We start from the raw sequence: 21,443 nt of genomic DNA, 5'->3' as shown, positions 1-21,443 counted from the left end.
AATGAACAGTACCCGGACAGAGATCACAAACAATTGTATGCAACAGGTATGGTTCTAACATGCAAACGGGTCTGTAACAAACCCATCACAGGAGAAGCAGGTTGCATTACATTCTTGACAGCAGAATCTAAGCTGCACCTGAAAAATTAGACTCGAAATCAAGGAAAAAAATTTTCCTGAATCTAACCTGCACCTGAAATTTGAGACTCGAAATTCAAGGGGAGAGAAAAGTTTTAGGCCGCACCTCCAAATCGAAACAAAGTTGGTCCATTGTAATATGAGACGCAATTTAGGTTGAATGAATGACGATACAGCTATAGTAGTTTGGTTCGAGTTGTAAGCTCAGCACTTAAGCTTTACCAGGTAGCCATTGCTATCCATCAGGCGCTCCGTCCGTTTTTATATGGGTACCCTTCCTTTTTCACGTGCTTCGTCTGGTTTGAATTGATTGCTTATTTTTCTTTGATCTGATAAGTGCTGTTCTCTTTGTTATAGGTGTTTACGTCATTCTAAGCTGAAAATGCATTACTGTACTGTGTCATGGATTGTTTGTCGCATTCTGATAATGAGTGTTTACGACCTGCTGTCACTGCTCGCGGCATGGCTTGCTTTTGTGTGCGCTACCGCCGCTGACGGAGAGAGGAGAGGAATCGTCTCATTAGTGAAACAATGGCAAGAGACTGCTATTTGTTGTTACTTACACTGCTGCTTTCTTTGATAATGATCAACAAGAACCAAAATTTTTCTCCATTTGAAAATCTTTGGAGACGCCTCTTTAGTACATTACATTCTGCACAGAAATTAGAGTCACCTTAGATTTAAAAATCTAGTCAATTGCTGTGCTTCATTTCTGACTGTATCACTACTAGGCATAAGAATAATATGAATATAGACATGACATGATGGCATGATGACAGAACGTAGAGTTAGCCATATTGACAAACATCCCAAATAGTCTTGCCAGCCGCCAGTGTGGCCGAGCAGTTCTAGGCGCTTCAGTCTGGAACCGCGCGATCACTATGGTCGCAGGTTCGCATCCTGCCTCGGACATGGATGTGTGTGATGTCCTTAGGTTAGTTAGGTTTAAGTAGTTGTAAGTTCTAGGTGACTGATGACCTCAGATGTTAAGTCCCATAGTGCTCAGAGCCAGTCTTGCCAGTCGGATTTTCTTAGTACATTGAAATGCCGCTACATTCGAAGGTGAACAATACGGAATTTGTATTTACTTCATAGGATAATGTATGAAAATGCAGTGGTCGAAACTCGGGGTGGAGAAAAAAAGCTCATCTTCCACCTTTTTTTTAATTTTTTAATTTATTTACTGACGCAGATGTTTTGGCGCCAATATTTATCTTTGTGTCTGCAAAGCATGCCTGTGTAGCACTACATATATTTGACAGCAGAAGTTAGTTGTGGCGGCACCTACCAACATTTTTCAGAACTTCCGCTTACTTTGCACTTGATTCTAAGCCGCAAGCAGTTTTTTGGATTACAAAAACCGGAAAAAAAGTGCGGCTTAAATTCGTGTAAATACAGTAAATTGGCCAGCCCATTCTTCTGATCTTATGCCTTTAGATTTCTTTCTGTGGAGTACGTTAAAGGATAACTTGTACCATGATGTGCCTACTACCCCAGAGGATATGAAACATGAGGTGGCCTGTGGCAACATTACACCAGATGTACTGCATCGTGTAAGACATTTGTTACACGGTAGACTGCAAATGTGTGCAGCAAATGATGGGCACCACTTTGATCATTCATTCCCCTGAAATGTCAGGACACACTATTTTACGTTCTGTAATTGAAAACAAAAAACAAATTAGTAAATTTAACTAAAAAATCAATACCATACAGTATTCTTCAGAGAAAAAGACTAATAAAAATGTTAGCATGTGGACGTAAGGTGCTGTTCAATTCTCTTCTGTACCTACGTTACATCACTGTTCTTTTTGTGCCCCTAATTAATTCGGTTTTCTCCAATACACATGACTGAACTGCTGAGGAGTTACTGAAGCATCAGCTTTATGTTGCAAATTACTCTGGCTGTAATTAACATTTTACAATGTAAAATGTTTGTTGTGGTTTGGGAGATGTTTCCAGTGGTAGTATTAGGTGACTCACCCCGTATAATGGTAAGACAGAGATTTAGGAAACAGGTTTTAAATTGTAATGAATTTCCAGGGGCAGATGTGGACTCTGACCACAATCTGTTGGATATGAACTGTAGATTAAAACTGAAGAAACTGCAAAAAGGCAGGAATTTAAGGAGATGGGACCTGGATAAACTGAAAGAACCAGAGGTTGTAGAGAGTTGAAGAGAGAGCATTAGGGAACAATTGACAAGAATGGCAGAAAGAAATACAGTAGAGGAAGAATAGGTAACTTTGAGAGATGAAATAGTGAAGGCAGCAGAGGATCAAGTAGGTAAAAAGACAAGGGCTAATAGAAATCCTTGGGTAACAGATCATCATCAGTGTTCTGCCAAAAGGCAGTTTTCACATGGTAGTTCTCCAGGCTGCCCGGTCTTCTGCCATCCTCTTCAGGTCTGCATAATTTCCTCTTCCCTTTATGTCATCTATCATCTTGTATCTCCTTCTTACTCTCGGTCTTCTCCCACAAAGCAGTCCTTCCAAAGCATCTGCTAGCAAGCACTCCCTTCTCCGTGAATGTCCAAACCAGTTCTTTTTCCTTTCTCTTACAACCTTCAGCAGACATCTTCTCTCACCAATCCTTTCCAATACTCTTTCATTACACACTCTTTCCATCAAGCTTATTCTCTTCATTCTCCTCCACATCCACATCTCAAATGCTTCTAACCTTTCTTCATCCTCTCATCTCAGCATCCATGTTTCTGTCCCATATAGTGCTACACACCACACAAAACATTTGCCAAACCTTTTCCTTAGACCTTTATCAAATGTGCCACACAAGAGTCTTCTCTTTCTGTTGAAAGCCTCCTTTGCTATGGAAATTTGAGTTTTCACTGCCTGGTGACATCTCAAGCCATCAGTTATTGTGCTTCCAAGATATTTAAATGCACTTACTTAGCTGATGGTAGATTGTCCTATTTTAATGTTGGACAGTCTGCATCTTGTACTGATGGCCATACTCTTTGTAACAGAAGAGATATTAAATTTAATTGATGAAAGGAGAAAATATAAAAATGCAGTAAATGAAGCAGGTAAAAAGGAATACAAATGTCTCAAAAATGAGATCAACAGGAAATGCAAAACGGCTAAGCAGGGATGGCTAGAGGACAAATGTAAGGATGTAGAGGTATATATCACTAAGGGTAAGATAGATACTGCCTACAAGCAAATTAAAGAGACCTTTGGAGATAGAGAACCACATGTATGAAACCAGTTCTAATCAAAGAAGGGAAGGCAGAAAGGTGGCAGGAGTGTATAGAGAGTCTATGTAAGGGCAATGTACTTGAGGGCAATATTATGCATCTGGAAGAGGACATAGATGAAGATGAAATGGAAGATATGACACTGTGCGAAGAGTTTGATAGAGTGCTAAAAGACCTTAGTTGAAACAAGGCCCTGGGAGTAGACAACATTCCATTAGAACTACTGATAGCCTTGGGAGAACCAGCCATGACAAAACTCTACCATCTGGTGAGCGACATGTCTGAAACAGGCGAAATACCCTCAGACTTCAAGAAGAATGTAATAATTCCAATCCACAAGGAAAGCAGGTATTCACAGGTGTGAAAATTACCCAACTATCAGTTTAATAAGTCAAGGCTGCAAAACACTAAGACGAATTCTTTACAGATGAATGGAAAAACTAGTAGAAGCTGAGCTTGGGGGAAGATTAATTTGGATCCTGTAGAAATGTTGGAACACCTGAGGCAATACTGAACCTACGACTTATCTTAGAAGATAAATTAAGGAAACACAAACCTAAATTTATAGCATTTGTAGACTTAGAGAAAGCTTTTGACAGTGTTGACTGGAATACTCTCTTTCAAATTCTGAAGGTGTCAGGGGTCAAATACAGGGAGAAAAAGGCTGTTTACAATTTGTATAGACACCAAATGGCAGTTGTAAGAGTTGAGGGGCATGAAAGGGAAGCAGGGGTTGGGAAGGGCTGAGACAGGGTTATAGCCTATCCCCAATGTTATTCAATCTATATATTGAGCAAGCAGTAAAGAAAACAAAAGAAAAATTTCGAATAGCAATTAAAGTCCAGGGAGAAGAAATAAAAACTTTGAGGTTTGCCGATGACATTGTAATTCTGTCAGAGACAGGAAAGGACCTGGAAGAGCAGTTGATCAGAATGGACAGTGTCTTGAAAGGAGGATATAAGATGAACCTCAACAAAAGCAAAACGAGGATAATGGAATGAAGTTGAATTAAATCAGGTGATGCTGAGGGAATTAGGTTAGGAAATGAGAGACTTAAAGTATTAGATGAGTTTTGCTATTTGGGGAGCAAAATAACTGATGATGGTCGAAGTGGAGAGGATATAAACTGCAGAAGAGAAAATTGTTAACATTTAGTATATATAGATTCAAGTGTCGGGAAGTCTCTTCTAAAAGTATTTGTATGGAGTATAGCCATGTATGGAAGTGAAACAAGGACAATAAATAGTTTAGACAAGAAGAGAATAGAAGCTTTCAAAATGTGGTGCTACAGAAGAATGTTGAAGATTAGATGGGTAGATCACACAACCAATGATGAGGTAATGAATAGAATGGGGAGAAGAGGAATTAGTGGCACAACTTGACTAGAAGAAGGGATCAGTTGGTAGGACATGCTGTGAGGCATCAAGGGATCATCAATTTAGTATTGGGGGGCAGCTTGGAGGTAAAAATTGTAGAGGGAGACCAAGAGATGAAGGCACTAAGCAGGTTCAGAAGGATGTAGGTTGCAGTAAGTACTTGGAGATGAAGAAACTTGCACAGGATAGAGTAGTATGGACAGCTGCATCAAACCAGTCTCTGGGCCGAAGACCACAACAAAAACAACTCCTTTTATGTACACTGAAGAGCCAAAGAAAATGGTACACCTGCCTAATATCTTGCAGGACCCCCACGAGCATGCAGAAGTGCCGCAACACAACATGGCAATGACTCAACTAATGGCTGAAGTAGTACTCGAAGGAACTGACACCATGAATCCTGCAGAGCTGTCCATAAATCAGTAGGAGTACGAGGGGGTGGAGATCTCTTCTGAACAGCAGATTGCAAGGCATCACAAATATGTTAAACAATGTTCATGTATGGGGTGTTTGGTGGCCAGCGGAAGTGTTTAAACTCAGAAGATTGTTCCTGGAGCCTCTCTGTAGCAATTCTGGACGTGTAGGGTATCACATTGTCCTGCTGAAATTGCCAAAGTCTGTCGGAATGCAGAATGGACATGAATGGGTGCAGGTAATCAGACAGGATGCGAACATACATGTCACCTGTCAGAGTTATATCTAGACGTATCACGGGCCCCATATCATTCCAACTGCACATGCCCTATGCCATTACAGAGACTCCACCTGCTTGAACAGTCCCCTGCTGACATGCAGGTTCCATGGATTCATGAGGTTATCTCCATACCCGTACACGTCCATCCGCTCGATACAATTTGAAATGAGACTTGTCTGACCAGGTAACATGTTTCCAGTCATCAACGATCCAATGCCACTGTTGACGGTTCCAGCTGAGATGTAAGGCTTTGTGTCGTGCAGTCATCGAGGGTATACAAGTGGTTGTTTGACTCCAAAAGCCCTAATCAATGATGTTTTTTGAATGGTTCACATGCTGACACTTGTTGATGGTCCAGCATTGAAAACTGCAGCAATTTGTGGAAGGGTTGCACTTCTGTGATGTTGAATGATGCTCTTCAGTCTTTGTCAGTTCCATTCTTGCGTGATCTTTTTCTGGCCACAGCGATGTCAGAGATTTGATGCTTTACCGGATTCCTGATATTCACGGTACATTCACGAAATGGTCATATGGGAAAATCCCCACTTCATCACTACCTTGGCGGTGCTGTGTCCCATCACTCATGTGCCAACTATAACACCACATTCAAACTGACTTAAATCTTAACAACTGCAACTACTCATATGTATATTTATGACATTTATTGCTTTACTTTTCCACAAGATTTCAATATCTCTCTCTCTCCTATTTATTCTGTGATGATGTTTAGTTCTTTTCTCATTTCTGTTATCCATGTTGTTGGAAATTTTCTTTTTCCATTAATATTTTATTTTAATTATTATATTTCCTTTAAACAAACTTGTGGTTATTTGTGAAAGTGTTGCACATAGTCTATATTCAGATTTACATTTGTGTGTGTGTGTGTGTGTATGTGTGTGTACAAATATTTTTTTTTTAATGGCTTTAAAAGTCTTCACACTCATCCTTATTTAGATAGTTGCAGTGGCATATCACAATTTCATGCAAATCCTTTGCAGATGTAATAATTTCATATATAATATATCTCCATATAATTAGATGAAGTCCTCTGTATCAAATATTATAAATATGTGAAATAAATAAGTCCTTTTTCATTTTCCCTGCTTAAACTCTGAAAACATTCTGGGGAAGTTGAAGGTTTAGCCACCCGAGAGCAGAGATTCTATTCTATCTTCTCACATATTGGTACATCATGAAGTGAAATGGTTGTGTCCTAATTACTAATAACTGATGTAGGTGACTGCGAAGAGTGTGTGTCATTGGTGAGAATGAGAGAAAAGAAGGGCAAGTTAAAACCTCATTCTTGTTGATAGTCTACTCCTTTGTAATAACACATAGGAGATTATCAAACTTAACACACTCATCAGATGCACTCATTGACTTCAGTGGTGTCACAGAGTCTCACTCAGAACTAAAAAAATACATGGACCCTGCAACAAACTTGAGATGTCACACTAGTTGGCTTGTCTGCCACCGTTTGCGAGCACTCAGCTCTGTGCAAGGCCCTTAGGAAATCAATATTTAATTGAAAGGTACCTGCTAAAGGTATTAACTTTGTTGTGTGCTGTTGAGGGCTTGCATGCATTTAAAAGTGCAGTCAAGAATTATTAACGTCTTCTGAAATAGTTACTCACTTCCCAATGGAGGCAGCTGCAGTGTCACATGCTGTGACGTACACACCACAGGCTGTCCTTCTCATGGGCCTCGGTCTCACTTTATGAGAGATTTGCGATATTACCTGGACACTGATCTGGAGGTTACAAATTGAACCTCAACACCTCTTTTGCCTCTACCAGTTAAAAACTTGTTATGATAATTTCTTTCATCAGCAAAGTTTGAACCAGCTACTGCATTATCACAAGTTCACTTGTTGAGCAGCTGTCCATATAACATGTTCACAGCATACTGTTGTGGGAATTTCATATTTATCGACCTGCTGTTGTGCACAGGTAGACGTGGGGCTTTGGTCATTGTTCCCTGCTATATAGGAGGTAGACGTCTGCTTGGTCTGTATATGTGTGGATGGATATGTGTGTGTGTGCGAGTGTATACCTGTCCTTTTTTCCCCCTAAGGTAAGTCTTTCCGCTCCCGGGATTGGAATGACTCCTTACCCTCTCCCTTAAAACCCACATCCTTTCGTCTTTCCCTCTCCTTCCCCTCTTTCCTGATGAGGCAACAGTTTGTTGCGAAAGCTTGAATTTTGTGTGTATGTTTGTGTTGGTTTGTGTGTCTGTCGACCTGCCAGCACTTTCATTTGGTAAGTCACATCATCTTTGTTTTTAGATATATTTTTCCTACCTGGAATGTTTCCCTCTATTATAATCATATCATTAATTTGAACCCAACAATTACGTTTGTTATTGTCGCTGTTGCATTTCGAAATCTTTCCTGTCGTCTTATTTTCTCTTTCTGTTTTTACCAGTAGTCTCACTTTTTATTCACCTTCCCCTTTTTACCGTAATCTACTATACAATTTTATCCCGCCTATATATACTCAACAATACGTAACCCACTTCCAAACCATAACCAAAAAAACAATTTTATTTTCCGCTTTCAAATGATCTCTGCCCAAACTCTTTGTCTTTAAATATGTCTGCTTGTGTCTGTATATGTGTGGATGGATATGTGTGTGTGTGTGCGAGTGTATACCTGTCCTTTTTTCTCCCTAAGGTAAGTCTTTCCGCTCCCGGGATTGGAATGACTCCTTACCCTCTCCCTTAAAACCCACATCCTTTCGTCTTTCCCTCTCCTTCCCCTCTTTCCTGATGAGGCAACAGTTTGTTGCGAAAGCTTGAATTTTGTGTGTATGTTTGTGTTTGTTTGTGTGTCTGTCGACCTGCCAGCACTTTCGTTCGGTAAGTTCGGATTAATGATCCAACTCCCCAAGACACCATCCAAATTGAACCCTGCCTGGAACAGTTCCGTCCTCCGTCGCAGCGGGACCCACCTCCTCTTCCTCAAAATCACCCTCTCCAAACCTTCCAGGAATTTCTGACTTCCAGCCTTGCATCTCAATCCTTCTTAAAAAACCTTAATCCTACTCCCAACATCACCACTGCTGAAGCCCAGGCTATCCGTGATCTGAAGGCTGACCGATCCATCGTCATTCTTCCGGCAGACAAGGGTTCCACGACCGTGGTACTTGATCGTCGGGAGTATGTGGCTAAGGGACTGCGTCAGCTTTCAGACAACACCACATACAAAGTTTGCCAAGGTAACCCCATTCCCAATGTCCAGGCGGAGCTTCAAGGAATCCTCAGAACCTTAGGCCCCCTGCAAAACCTTTCACCTGACTCCATCAACCTCCTGACCCCACCGACACCCCGCACCCCTACCTTCTGCCTTCTTCCTAAAATCCACAAACCCAATCATCCCGGCCGCCCCACTGTAGCTGGTTACCAAGCCCCCACAGAACGTATCTCTGCCTACGTAGATCAACACCTTCAACCCATTACATGCAGTCTCCCATCCTTCATCAAAGACACCAACCACTTTCTCGAACGCCTGGAATCCTTACCCAATCTGTTACCCCCGGAAACCATCCTTGTAACCATTGATGCCACTTCCTTATACACAAATATTCCGCACGTCCAGGGCCTTGCTGCGATGGAGCATTCCCTTTCACGCCGATCACCTTCCACCCTACCTAAAACCTCTTTCCTCATCACCTTAGCCAGCTTCATCCTGACCCACAACTTTTTCACTTTTGAAGGCCAGACATACCAACAATTAAAGGGAACAGCCATGGGTACCAGGATGGCCCCCTCGTACGCCAACCTATTCATGGGTCGCTTAGGGGAAGCCTTCTTGGTTACCCAGGCCTGCAAACCCAAAGTTTGGTACAGATTTATTGATGACATCTTCATGATCTGGACTCACAGTGAAGAACAACTCCAGAATTTCCTCTCCAACCTCAACTCCTTTGGTTCCATCAGATTCACCTGGTCCTACTCCAAATCCAATGCCACTTTCCTTGACGTTGACCTCCACCTGTCCAATGGCCAGCTTCACATGTCCGTCCACATCAAACCCACCAACAAGCAACAGTACCTCCATTATGACAGCTGCCACCCATTCCACATCAAACGGTCCCTTCCCTACAGCCTAGGTCTTCGTGGCAAACGAATCTGCTCCAGTCCAGAATCCCTGAACCATTACACCCACAACCTGACAACAGCTTTCGCATCTCGCAACTACCCTCCCGACCTGGTACAGAAGCAAATAACCAGAGCCACCTTCTCATCCCCTCGAACCCAGAATCCCCCACAGAAGAACCACAAAAGTGCCCCACTTGTGACAGGATACTTTCCGGTACTGGACCAGACTCTGAATGTGGCTCTCCAGCAGGGATACGACTTCCTCAAATACTGCCCTGAAATGAGATCCATCCTTCATGAAATCCTCCCCACTCCGCCGTCCACCTAACCTTCGTAACCTGTTAGTTCATCCCTATGAAATCCCCAAACCACCTTCCCTACCCTCTGGCTCCTATCCTTGTAACTGCCCCCGGTGTAAAACCTGTCCCATGCACCCTCCCACCGCCACCTACTCCAGTCCTGTGACCCGGGAGGTGTACACGATCAACACATGTGAAAGCACCCACGTGATTTACCAACTGCCTGCCTACACTGTGATGCATTCTGTGTGGGAATGACCAGCAACAAACTGTCCATTCGCATGAATGGACACAGGCAGACAGTGTTTGTTGGTAATGAGGATCACCCTGTGGCTAAACATGCCTTGGTGCACGGCCAGCACATCTTGGCACAGTGTTACACCGTCAGGGTTATCTGGATACTTCCCACCAACACCAACCTATCCAAACTCCGGAGATGGGAACTTGCTCTTCAATATATCCTCTCTTCCCGTTACCCACCAGGCCTCAAGCTCCGCTAATTTCAAGTTGCCGCCACTCATACCTCACCTGTCATTCAACATCATCTTTGCCTCTTCACTTCTGCCTCAACTGACATCTCTGCCCAAACTCTTTGTCTTTAAATATGTCTGCTTGTGAGATGTCTGCTTGTGTCTGTATATGTGTGGATGGATATGTGTGTGTGTGCGAGTGTATACCCGTCCTTTTTTCCCCCTAAGGTAAGTCTTTCCGCTCCCGGGATTGGAATGACTCCTTACCCTCTCCCTTAAAATCCACATCCTTTCGTCTTTCCCTCTCCTTCCCTCTTTCCTGATGAGGTAACAGTTTGTTGCGAAAGCTTGAATTTTGTGTGTGTGTTTGTGTTTGTTTGTGTGTCTATCGACCTGCCAGAGCTTTTGTTTGGTAAGTCTCATCATCTTTCTTTTTATATATATATTGTCTTGATTCGCCTAATAATTTCCAATGTACATCAATATATATATATATATCCTTAGAACAGTTCCAGTCAAATGGAACATGAACAAATGCTGGTGTGGGTTTTAGTTTATGTTCATTTAAAAAGAAGAAAGAGGTACATAACCCAGTGGATTCTCAATCACTGTAAAAAGGAACAAGTGTGGTGTATTTCCTATCATATGTCAAGATGTCCATAGAAATCGGGAAAAATTCTTCCAGTACTTTTGAATGATTAGAGAAATTGCAGCAAGTAATGCAAGGAACATAATATTAGATTACTGGCTCTGTCATAAATTGATGGATGTTTAAAATATAGTCTTTTGAAAGATAGTTAATACTACATTTAATGTAAACATCTTTTTGAAAATTTTACAGTAAAACATTTTTAAGTCAATGAACTTACTGTATTCATTACTGACATCATCATCCATCTCTTGAAATGATCGATTCAAATTCTTCAATATATAAAGCTATCCAATTTTCATATGAATCATTCCCTTGTCATTGTCCAGAGTTTTCTCATAAATCTTCCAATAAAGTAATTTGGTGTTCTATTTCCAAACCATGTGTCAATCTATGGCAAGAAACTAAAAAAAACCTACAGGGTAGCGCAGGAAATAAAAGTGGAATGAATGAACTTATCTACACACTGTAGTTGTCTCAGAGACTCTGCCATGTCATAGTGTGCCTGAAAGATGTAAAGGTAACAATGACTGCTGAGCCACTACCACCCCAGATGGCACAGCAGCCACCCATTGCAATGGAACTGTCTGCAGCTCAATGGCTTCTGTGTGTTGCTTGATGAGTAGATGTGAAAGCCACCATAAAGTTTCCCATACTCTGATCATATACAAAGTGTCATTTAAGTGGCTGCCCAACAAGTGTCAAAAAGTCATTAGTGTTCCCATTAGTGGCTCGCAGAAATGAATATGTTATGAAAATCACTTATTTTAGACATGTAATATCAAGAAACGTAAGCTGATAAAAACTGCATTGTCAAAACCAGAATCCATAACAACAATTTTTTTTTTTTTTTTTAGTTTCTGTAGGTCCTTTGAATTAGGTTCTTACAAAACAGGGTCATATTGCTAATATGTGGTTGATATTTTGTTACTCCTCTGTTCAGCGATCTGTATTTTATTTCACAAAATCAGTGCCTATATCAGTATTTTGTTTGTTGCCATAGATGTTATGATACAGGTTAGATTCCATTTGACTTATTTATATCTTTCTTCATTTCAATTATTTACAGACAAGAACTGCACATTGTATGGTGCGACTTAATAACAACACTCAGAATGTGCAAGGCAATCTCTGTGAAGATGCTGGTCTACCAACACCTCCTCTCACTCAGCAATGTGGACTTGAAGAATGTCCACAGTGGATCACCAGCAGCTGGTCTTCTTGTGAGGATTCACGGTGTTTTACATGGAATAAGGGTAATGGAAATATAAATTATTTGCCTCTTTTCTATAAAATACACATAGAAGAGTTGTCAATAGGGACACACAAAAGATAGAAAACTTGCTTGCTGAAATTATCCTTTGACGAGCTAGAGTAAAACAAACAAACACAAACACACACACACACACACACACACACACACACACACTAGTGAGTTGCATGTGTGTGAGTGTGTGTGTATGTATGTATGTTCTAAATTTTCGACAAAGCCCATGTTGGCCAAAAGCTCACTTTCTGACAGTCTTTTTGTTGTGCCCACCTGCAACTCAGCATCTCCGTTATATGGTGAGTAGCGACTATCTTTTGCATAATATTGTTACATCCCATCCTGGATTTTCCATTGTTTGATAGGAAATAATTTGGTGTTCTCAGTTCGCTGCAAACTTTTATGCTGTTTTCTTTCAGTCAATGTATGTGTTGTGACCATCAATTATTTTAATGTCAGTTTTGTTAAAGGAGCCTATAGACTTTTCCATGGATTATGGTTTCAGGGATATATATAAAAGATACGTCTGCTTGTCCGGCTACCATTCATTCATGTGGCTTCATATTCTTATCATTATGATCCCTTTGTGGTTATAATTACATCTTACTTTCCAGTTTGTTCTTTGGTTCCATTTGTCTTGATTCGCCTAATAATTTCCAATGTACATCAATCTTTCACTGGGCAAGCTTCTGTTTCTGAATGATTTTAACACTGAAAATCCATGTCACACTGTCATTAAGTCTAAACTGTGAATACACAATCTCTGAAAATTTTACTCTCATACACTTCAGAAATTAGTTGTGAAAACCATGTTTAGTTTACCAAGCACACTCCAGAGCATTTTTACTTTCCTGTGTATTTATCTTCTCTCCATCCAGCCCTCATCTTCAGCTGCTCTAAATACAAAAACTCATCAAATGGTTCTGCAACTCCAATGTCATTGTTGTTATAACATCAAGTTTAACAAATATATTTCAGAACGACACAACACATATAAGTCACAGAGTAAGTTGACAAGCAGCTGCTCGGCTGGCTGCACGTAGAGGACGCGCATAATTGCGTGGCGGCGCTTCGAATGATCAGCGAGTCACAACAGTTGTCAAAGTGTAGGGGCAGACAGAACAATTTTATCAGATCAGTGAAGATAGTTGATATGTTCCATTAATACTTATTCCTCCCAATATTCCATTTTTTTGAGGATTTGAAAATTTCCAAATTGGCTGCAGAAAACTACTCTTTCAATGCTCGATTTCTTGTTATCCAGTGAGGTCCAATGGAAATTTTAGTATTATACATGTATTTCTGCAGTATACTAACATAAGATGAATCATTGTCTTGTTTCTCGGGTCAAAATCTTTCCCTTATGTATGAATCTCAGAAAAAGTGTTAATTAATACTCATTGCTCCAATCTGTAATTATGTTTGTGACTTGCAACTGCTTTATTGTTCTGTATTCACTTCTCATGCCACCTTGTTCTTTGCTTCTTTAAAATCTTATAATTTTTCTAAGTGGTTCATAATAATTTTAGTGAGATTATTTACATCACAGAGAGGAGACTGATGTCTACTTTTTATTTTTGTTTTTATGTCTTAGATGAGTCCTCACTGATGATTGATGTTTACTTGAGGTTTATTCATCCACAGGTAATTTGTAGGAACATTATAGATGTATGTTTAATGCCGAAATGCACAGTAACTGAAAAGTTAATGTCACACATAATTAAAAGTTATCAAATCCATAAGTGGAAGACTATAACTGCACATCTAGTAAACAACTGACATCAAGACTATTGTGCACCCCCAGTTTTTCCATTTTATTCTTAATGTTTATCACTTTACCAGTCTGAATAATTGATTTAGCATCCCTACATGTTTGTTTAAACAAACAATGGGAAATCCAAAATGGGATAACAACAATACATATACATATACCATACAGAAGAGATGTTGAGGTGCAGACAGCCACAAAAAAAAAAAAAAAAAAAAAAAAAAATATATATATATATATATATATAAGTTTCCAGTCAAAAGGCCTTCTTCTCAAGCAGAAAAAACACACACACACACACATAGCCACTGTTTCTGGCCGCTGAGGCTGGAGTGCGAACAACTGCACCTGATGGAAGAAGAAATCCATGGGTTTTAGGGGTAAGGAGCAGGCAGGCTGAGGACGGGGAGGGATAGCAGGGTAGGGGTGGGGGAGGGTGTAGTGCTGTTTTGCAGCTTGTGGGAGCATGCAGAGATGTGGTGGGGCAGGGTAGGGCTGCTAGGTGCGGTCAAAGAAGTTTGAGGGGGACAGTGGAAAAGTAGAGAAGTAGATGCGAAAAAGATTTGTGGATGCATTGGTGGAATAGAAGACAGTGTACTGCTGGAGCAGGAGCAGGAAAGATGATCAGTGGGTGAAGGACAAAGATTAATGAAAATTAAGCCCAGGGGCATTATGGGAATGTGGGATATATTGCAGAGAGTGTTTCCACCTGTGCAATTCAGAAAAGCTGGTGCTGGTAGGAAAGATGGGAACTCTCCTAAAATATAGTCCTTAACTCCTCTGGCTTCCTCCTTTGCTAGTCTCTGCCTTTCACCCACTTATCCCCTTCACTACTACCACTCCAGCACTACACAGCTTTCTATTTTACCAGTGCACCCACTTGTCTTTTCCCCCTCTACTTCTCTCCTTTCCCAATCCCTCCCTCCCTCCCCCTCCCCCCCCCCCCCCACGCCCCCAGAAAAAAACTTAGTATCCCTCTCGAGTCTCCACTGCATCCCTGCATTCTCCCACAAGCAGCACTACAACCTAGCCCAACTCTACCCTGATAGCCATCCCCTCTCCACCCCAGCCTTCTCCTTACACCTACCACCCATGGATTGCTTCTCCCATCAGGTGCAGTTGCTTGCAGCCCAGCCTCAGTGCCCAGAAATAGTGGTCATGTGTGTGTGAGCTGTACTTCCATGAATATGTGTATGTGTTTCTACTCGATAAGAAGGCTATTTGGCTGAAAGCTTAAATGTATTGCAATCTTGCTGTTGTGCATACATGTTTGTATTTATCACGTCTTTTGTAGCTGATACACATCCATATTCTGATACTCTGTAGGTGTGCACAAATAACTCTGTATTTTCTTGCAACAAGTTTCATATTCCACACTTGGGGGTTCGTTCTCTCTCTCTCTCTCTCTCTCTCTCTCTCTCTCTCTCTCTCTCTCTCTCTCTCGTGGCCACCCCCCCCCCCCTCCCTCCACACACCCCCCCCCCCCACCTTACATTGGGTGATTTTCAGTGTGTCAGTCACTTTTCCTCAATACCTCCGGATCTACTCTCCTGAATCTATTTCTCTTTAGCTTTGGAGAAAAATAATATGTCTTATGACTCCAGAGCAGTCAGAGATAACAGCATTTCATCTGTGATTATTCATGTTTACAACTACATACAAAGATATTTTTGAAATGTGTTGCTACAGAAGAACGCTGAGGATTAGATAGGTTGATCAGATACCTGATGATTAGGTACTGAAGCAAATAAGCAATAAAATAATTTATGGCACAACTTTTCGAAAAAAAGGGATCAGTTAATAGAAAACTTGGAATGCTGCTGGATATCCATAACTTTCTGCCACAATATTTTGGTGCAAGGTTTTATGGCCATTTTCAGATGTTTATTGGCAAAGATATGCTAAGCTGCTCTATTTAAGACTCTGACAGCATAATGCTCAGGCATAACTTGAGCACAGGCTCCTCTGCTGGAAGTCTGTGCATTGTCCTGAGTGCCCTACCTGGTGGAAGTTCCATTTATGAATATCAGATTGAGCATCATTGTTCTGTAAAATCACAACAAGAGGTCAGCTGCACAAAACACAGAACTTTCCCAGTCACACTTACTTCCACTGATTCATTAATGATGAAGTCTCAAAAGTTCAAAGTATAAGCCACAATTTTCAGTGCTTTATAGTACATTGAATGATGAGCAGAAATAGAGTATTTGGTACTAGTGGATTTTTGGTTTGGGGGAGATGATGCTCTGTAATGTGTTCCTGAACAATGTGTGTGTTTTCCCCTAGATAATATTTACTAGATTTCCATAGAATTATGCAGCACCAATTCATCTTTGACTGCTGCCTAAAGTGCTGCCAGAAGAAGGCTTTACCTCACCAGTCGTTTTCCTTCAGCCCTCTTCCTTCCCCCTCAACCCTTGTGCCAGAAGAAGGAGCCACTGTCTTAGAAAGCTTTCAGATTTCAATACCTTTATATGTGTGTTCTCCTGCCACTGCTTGGTAATTATATTATTTTCTCCATCCAGTTGCATTATATTTTCACAAAGGTATTATTTTCTTTGATGCACTGAGTCATTTAATAAAACATTGGTCTTCTTAATGTGGGATTTAAAGTTTTCAAAGCCAGTGAGGAGTAGTTTTTCTATGTTCTTGAAGAAGATGAGAGTTGCATTGTCATATTCTTTCAGGGGCGGTGGCAAGGGGGTGCGGCTATGGGGGCTATAGCTGCCCCCCCCCCCCACCCCAATGGAGTATGAGTATCATATTACATTGGATAGAATTACTTAAGAAATCAGCGAATATATTACTTGAACAGATTCAATCATATTTTTAATATAATTATGTAGCAATATAGGTTGCAATGTATTTCGAACGCATTTTAACAAAACAATAAGAGTGGCAAGTAGCTTACTATCTAATCCAGTAAAGATATGCCTACCAACGCTTAAATTGCTGACCCCAGGCAAAAACTTCGAAGTCACTGGACATCTGGGTCAAATCGTATTACTTTCCCAGGCACACACATTCTGGAGACACATTTTTACCCTGAACTCCAAAACAGTTACCAAACCTACTTTAAGCAACACCATATTTTACCAATTTGTCAGCAGAGGACCCCCAACTCTCCTTTTGTGAAGCAATATTCCATTACTGTAATATGTTTATGACATTTTGTTATCCATAGCGATGCAACGCAGGGAGGTAGCATGCTTACTAAGCAATGGTACAGAAGTTGAAGGTCTCTGCAGTGAAGCTGAGAAACCCACTCAACGACGAGAATGTCACAATGAAAAGTGTAAAGGAACTTGGAGGGTAGGTGAATGGTCTGAGGTAAGTCCATATTAACCTTCTGTTTCATTAATTTTTGCTTGAAATAAGTAAAGATGGATATGGTAAATTTGTGTTAAGAGACTATCTGCAATGTTTTACTTAAATGCTTCTCTTTCATTACTTTTATCAGAGCACGCTCACAGTAATGTGTGGCAAGGGCATGTGATAGCACGACAGTTTGTTGAAATGCATGGTTGCTGTTTTTTGCTATCTTTGTCTCTCTTAATTTTATTTATACCTTATGTAGCAACTTCAGTGTGAACAACAGTATGTGCATTTGAACAAGCAAACTCACTGAGCACCTGCTTATTCATGTGACCATCAACAGATGTCATTACGGTTTATCTGTGGATATTCACATGTGGGTTGCTCTAGGGTGATATGGTACATCCAGATAATGCAATGTACAATGCACTGGTTTCAACTGCAGATGTCAATTCAATCTGCATGTCGTATTATTTTACTTTAGGCAAATGTGAAATTGTTTTCAGCTCATTTTCTAGATCACATAGGTTGAGCTGTGAACCTTCTGCTCATTTTCATCTCTCTCTGAAATGTGGCAAACAACATTATTACATGAAAATATAGATAAAATTCATTTAAACAAAAAATGAGGAAAGGCAACCACTCTTCTGCAGATAAATAATGTGTGGCACAGAACCACATTTAAAATATGTTAAAACAACAGACTAAGTTTTGAGCTTTTCAAACACACAATAGTTCAGCAAAAGAAGAGTGCATAATTTACACATTGCTAGAAAACAAGTATTACTAAAACAAGAACTAAAGTGCTAACAGATTTAAAAACAGAATTAATCTGTAGCATCAAGTTTCTTTAGAAATATTCCGAATGAGGCTAGTTGTAAATATAAGAAACCGAAAAAATGATGGGAGAAGTAGTATAGAATGTGACAAGAAAGGAAAAATTGTTCCTAATGTTAGATCAAGAGAAGGTCAAACTGCAGTAAAGAATATGAAAAGAACAATACACTAGGAAACAAAATTCACATTACACAGCTAATAACGAGCTGCTGGTATTTAACACATCAAAGAAGAAAACAGAACTCTGAAGGAATTAGATGGTGTAAATGAAATAGGAAGATAAAGAAAACCAAAGATGGATCTGAGTGGGGTCAAGGTATAGGATGGATAAGATAAAATAAGATAAAATAGTTTCAGGCACTGATACAAATAGAGCGATGATCAAATTACAAATTGAACAGAGGAGGGATACATATGTAAGTGAATGGAAAATCCTGCCAAATACTCATTGGAGAGCGAGCCCCTGTACTAAAGTCCAGTTGCACTGTTATTGGGAGGGGGAGGAGATCTGGACTCCGTTTAATTGAGTAATGAACATGGCAGTACGGTCACTGCCCTTAGGTTTCAAAGCATACTCAGGAGGATGATATTTGGTGTTTTCAGTGTAGACATATGCTTTATTGTCTTTCAGCCAGTCAAAAGCAATATTTTGGAACTGATAAAAACAGCTGGACAAACATTGAAGGTCTGTTGATAGCTCAGAATAAGCCATTCATCTCTTGATTACATATATTCATATTTCACATGTTAATAATTACTTATAAAACTCATACTAGAATCTAGAGAAATAAACAAAAATTTCTTTTGTGTAATTAGTTTGATGATATTTTTGCTGTTATGTTTTAAATTTCATTTCAATGTTCTGCAAGAATGTGGAAATTATATTAGATGCCAGTAGAGAATATTTGGTTTGAAAATTCATATTATACCAGTGAAACTAACTGAAGGTTAAAGCATCACTATCACTCCCTTTTCTTTTCAAATTTCCTTTGTGGGGAGAAGGGGGGCGAGGGGGGGCTCTTTCCCAGGAAATGGAACACAACATGAATTTACTAAAGGAAGTACTTGTATCATATTTAACAAAAAAATGTTATAAGTACGAATTTATATAGATGATTAAAATGTCCCAAAATATCCTTAACACAGTCTTTATTGCATGTGAGATATCTGGTAAGAGACTTGTAAACTTTGGTCTTATCAGCATATAAAAACTACGTGTATTATGAACTGTACTATACAAAAGAGATAGTGTCATTAACTTCTGAACTAGAAGGTTCCTAATGAAGATCACAAACATTTTATTGTAACACCCTTATATTTGTATTTACAAATGTAAAATAATATAAAATTTTTGTATCTCTGTGTTGTGTTTTTGAAATTAGATTGACTTAAGTATTTAGAGCTAATCCTGGAATTCTCAGTTATGTTTCTGTTTTATGTAACATAAATTTAAAATACAATCATTTCAAAAATATTTTTTATTTTTGCTTGTTAACATTCATTTCTGATGCTTTTGCTTTGCTGCATGCATTCTTGTATTTTTGTTAATGTGGGAACAGTGCACGGCAACCTGTGAGATGCAGGGTATCAAGTATCGTATACTCCAATGTGTCTGGTATGGGACAAAGAAGCCTGCAGGCAATGCCTGTCGTGGCCAACCACGCCCTTCTGTCATGAAGATGTGCAAAGGACCACCTTGTACTCAAAGTAAGTATATATATTCATTGAAATCCCAATGGACAGTTGCCTAAAATAGCCATAATGCCGTTTAGCTGGACTGGTACTAGTAACTTAGTAAATCCAGTTCTTACATACTTTTATAGAAATGTTTAAAAGTTATGATAGAAGCTGCATTCAAAGTACATATCTATAATTTTTTTTTTTTTTGCTTTTGTAGAATTGAGTATGAGCTATAAGCGACATGGATCAAAGCTTAAAGGATGTGGAGTGGAACTGGAGGTGACAGCTATACATCTATTTAAGAAAATAGACTCAGAAAGATGAATTGTCAACAGATGCACATTGCTTGACAATGCCTGAAATTTATAGTCAATCTGGTTTGTTTCCTAAAGAAGTAGTGCAGTGCCAGGAAATGTTGCAACCACAGAAATGTCAATGTGATATCTGACAAAGAAACAGTTGTGTCATATGTGCTTAGGAGACAACTAGAAAGTATAAAACAGCATTGGGAGAGGACCAATTTAGGAGTAGAAAAGGGAGTGGAAACAAATACGTAAGCGAAATTGGAAGGTTCATCTTCAGAAAATTCCTAGCTGCCTGTAAAAACATTTGATGTGGTCAAATGGGAAAAGTTGATGACCCTTATCAAAGAGATTTACTGGATGGACGGAAGATACATCTTTAAACTCTATCTGGATAATGAGGAAGAGCAGAGATTGTAACAGGTGTGCGATTGGACCTGTATCTGTCTGTCACACACACACTGTGTTATACCTGTGAAGAATATTTAGCATGATAATTTTTAGAAAGAATAGGAAGTTTTGCAGATGGAGTGATAGTCTTAGTAACTAATTTATACAGATGATCTACTGCAGCTGTTGAGGAGAAAACAACTTTGAAAACAACACATGCAATTGAGGGAAAGGAGGAAAGAACATGATGCTAAGGCTCAAATAGACTTAGTCAAGTGTCATGAGAATGTAAAGCACTGACAGGTCACATCAAATCTTAGTGGAAAGTTGTGCATCTGCAAATTTTGACACAAGACTTGCATATGGTAGGACTGAGATTAGAAACCTTATCATCCATACTGTTTCAGATAGTCTTGGGTTTCTGTAATTTGCTTTAGTCAAAAGCTAGGATGGTTCAGCTGAGAAAAAAAAAAAGAAAATACGGGTAGTTTATTTCCCCATCCTTCTACAGTCTGAACTTGTGCTCCCATCTTTAACTTGAACAAATTATCAATGAAGTTTTAAATCTTAATCATTTTTCTTCCTTTTGAATGTTTAGGGAGTTTGATTGTGCAAAAAAGGCCTGTAGTGTCAGAGAATTTAGATCGAATATTTTCATTGCAGAAGCTGCTATTATCAACACAAGGCAATTACTGACCAGTGGACTGAGTCTGGATAAAATATATGATCTGAGGAAAAGAAAAAAAATATCTGAAAGTTCCTAAGTGTTTTTGTCAATGAAAATGGAAAGGGTGAATAAAGATCATGTATCAAAGGATAGATATTCAATAAAGTGGAAGAAGGAAGCTTGACCCTGAGTTTGATTTGCAAGAATGAAAGTAACTTGACTCAGATAGTTTGGAACGTTTAGAAGGGCAGTGCATATCACTCAAACCTCAGGATGAGT

General features: G+C 39.7%; 1 protein-coding gene across 1 annotated transcript in view; it reads left to right on the top strand.

Moving 5' to 3' along the window:
* LOC126262931 (protein madd-4-like) overlaps positions 1 to 21,443 on the top strand; it is a 469,727-nt gene that overhangs the window by 428,785 nt on the left and 19,499 nt on the right. Inside the window, exons 21-23 of the mRNA XM_049959860.1 lie at positions 12,008 to 12,194; positions 17,158 to 17,303; positions 19,685 to 19,832. Coding sequence (XP_049815817.1) covers positions 12,008 to 12,194; positions 17,158 to 17,303; positions 19,685 to 19,832 — 481 coding nt within the window. The remainder of the gene's footprint in view (positions 1 to 12,007; positions 12,195 to 17,157; positions 17,304 to 19,684; positions 19,833 to 21,443) is intronic.

This window comes from Schistocerca nitens, chromosome 6 (genome assembly GCF_023898315.1).
Source record: "Schistocerca nitens isolate TAMUIC-IGC-003100 chromosome 6, iqSchNite1.1, whole genome shotgun sequence".
Taxonomy (NCBI): Eukaryota; Metazoa; Arthropoda; class Insecta; order Orthoptera; family Acrididae; genus Schistocerca; species Schistocerca nitens.
Note: the sequence above shows the minus strand (reverse complement) of the source record. Positions and strands in the feature narration are given on the sequence as shown.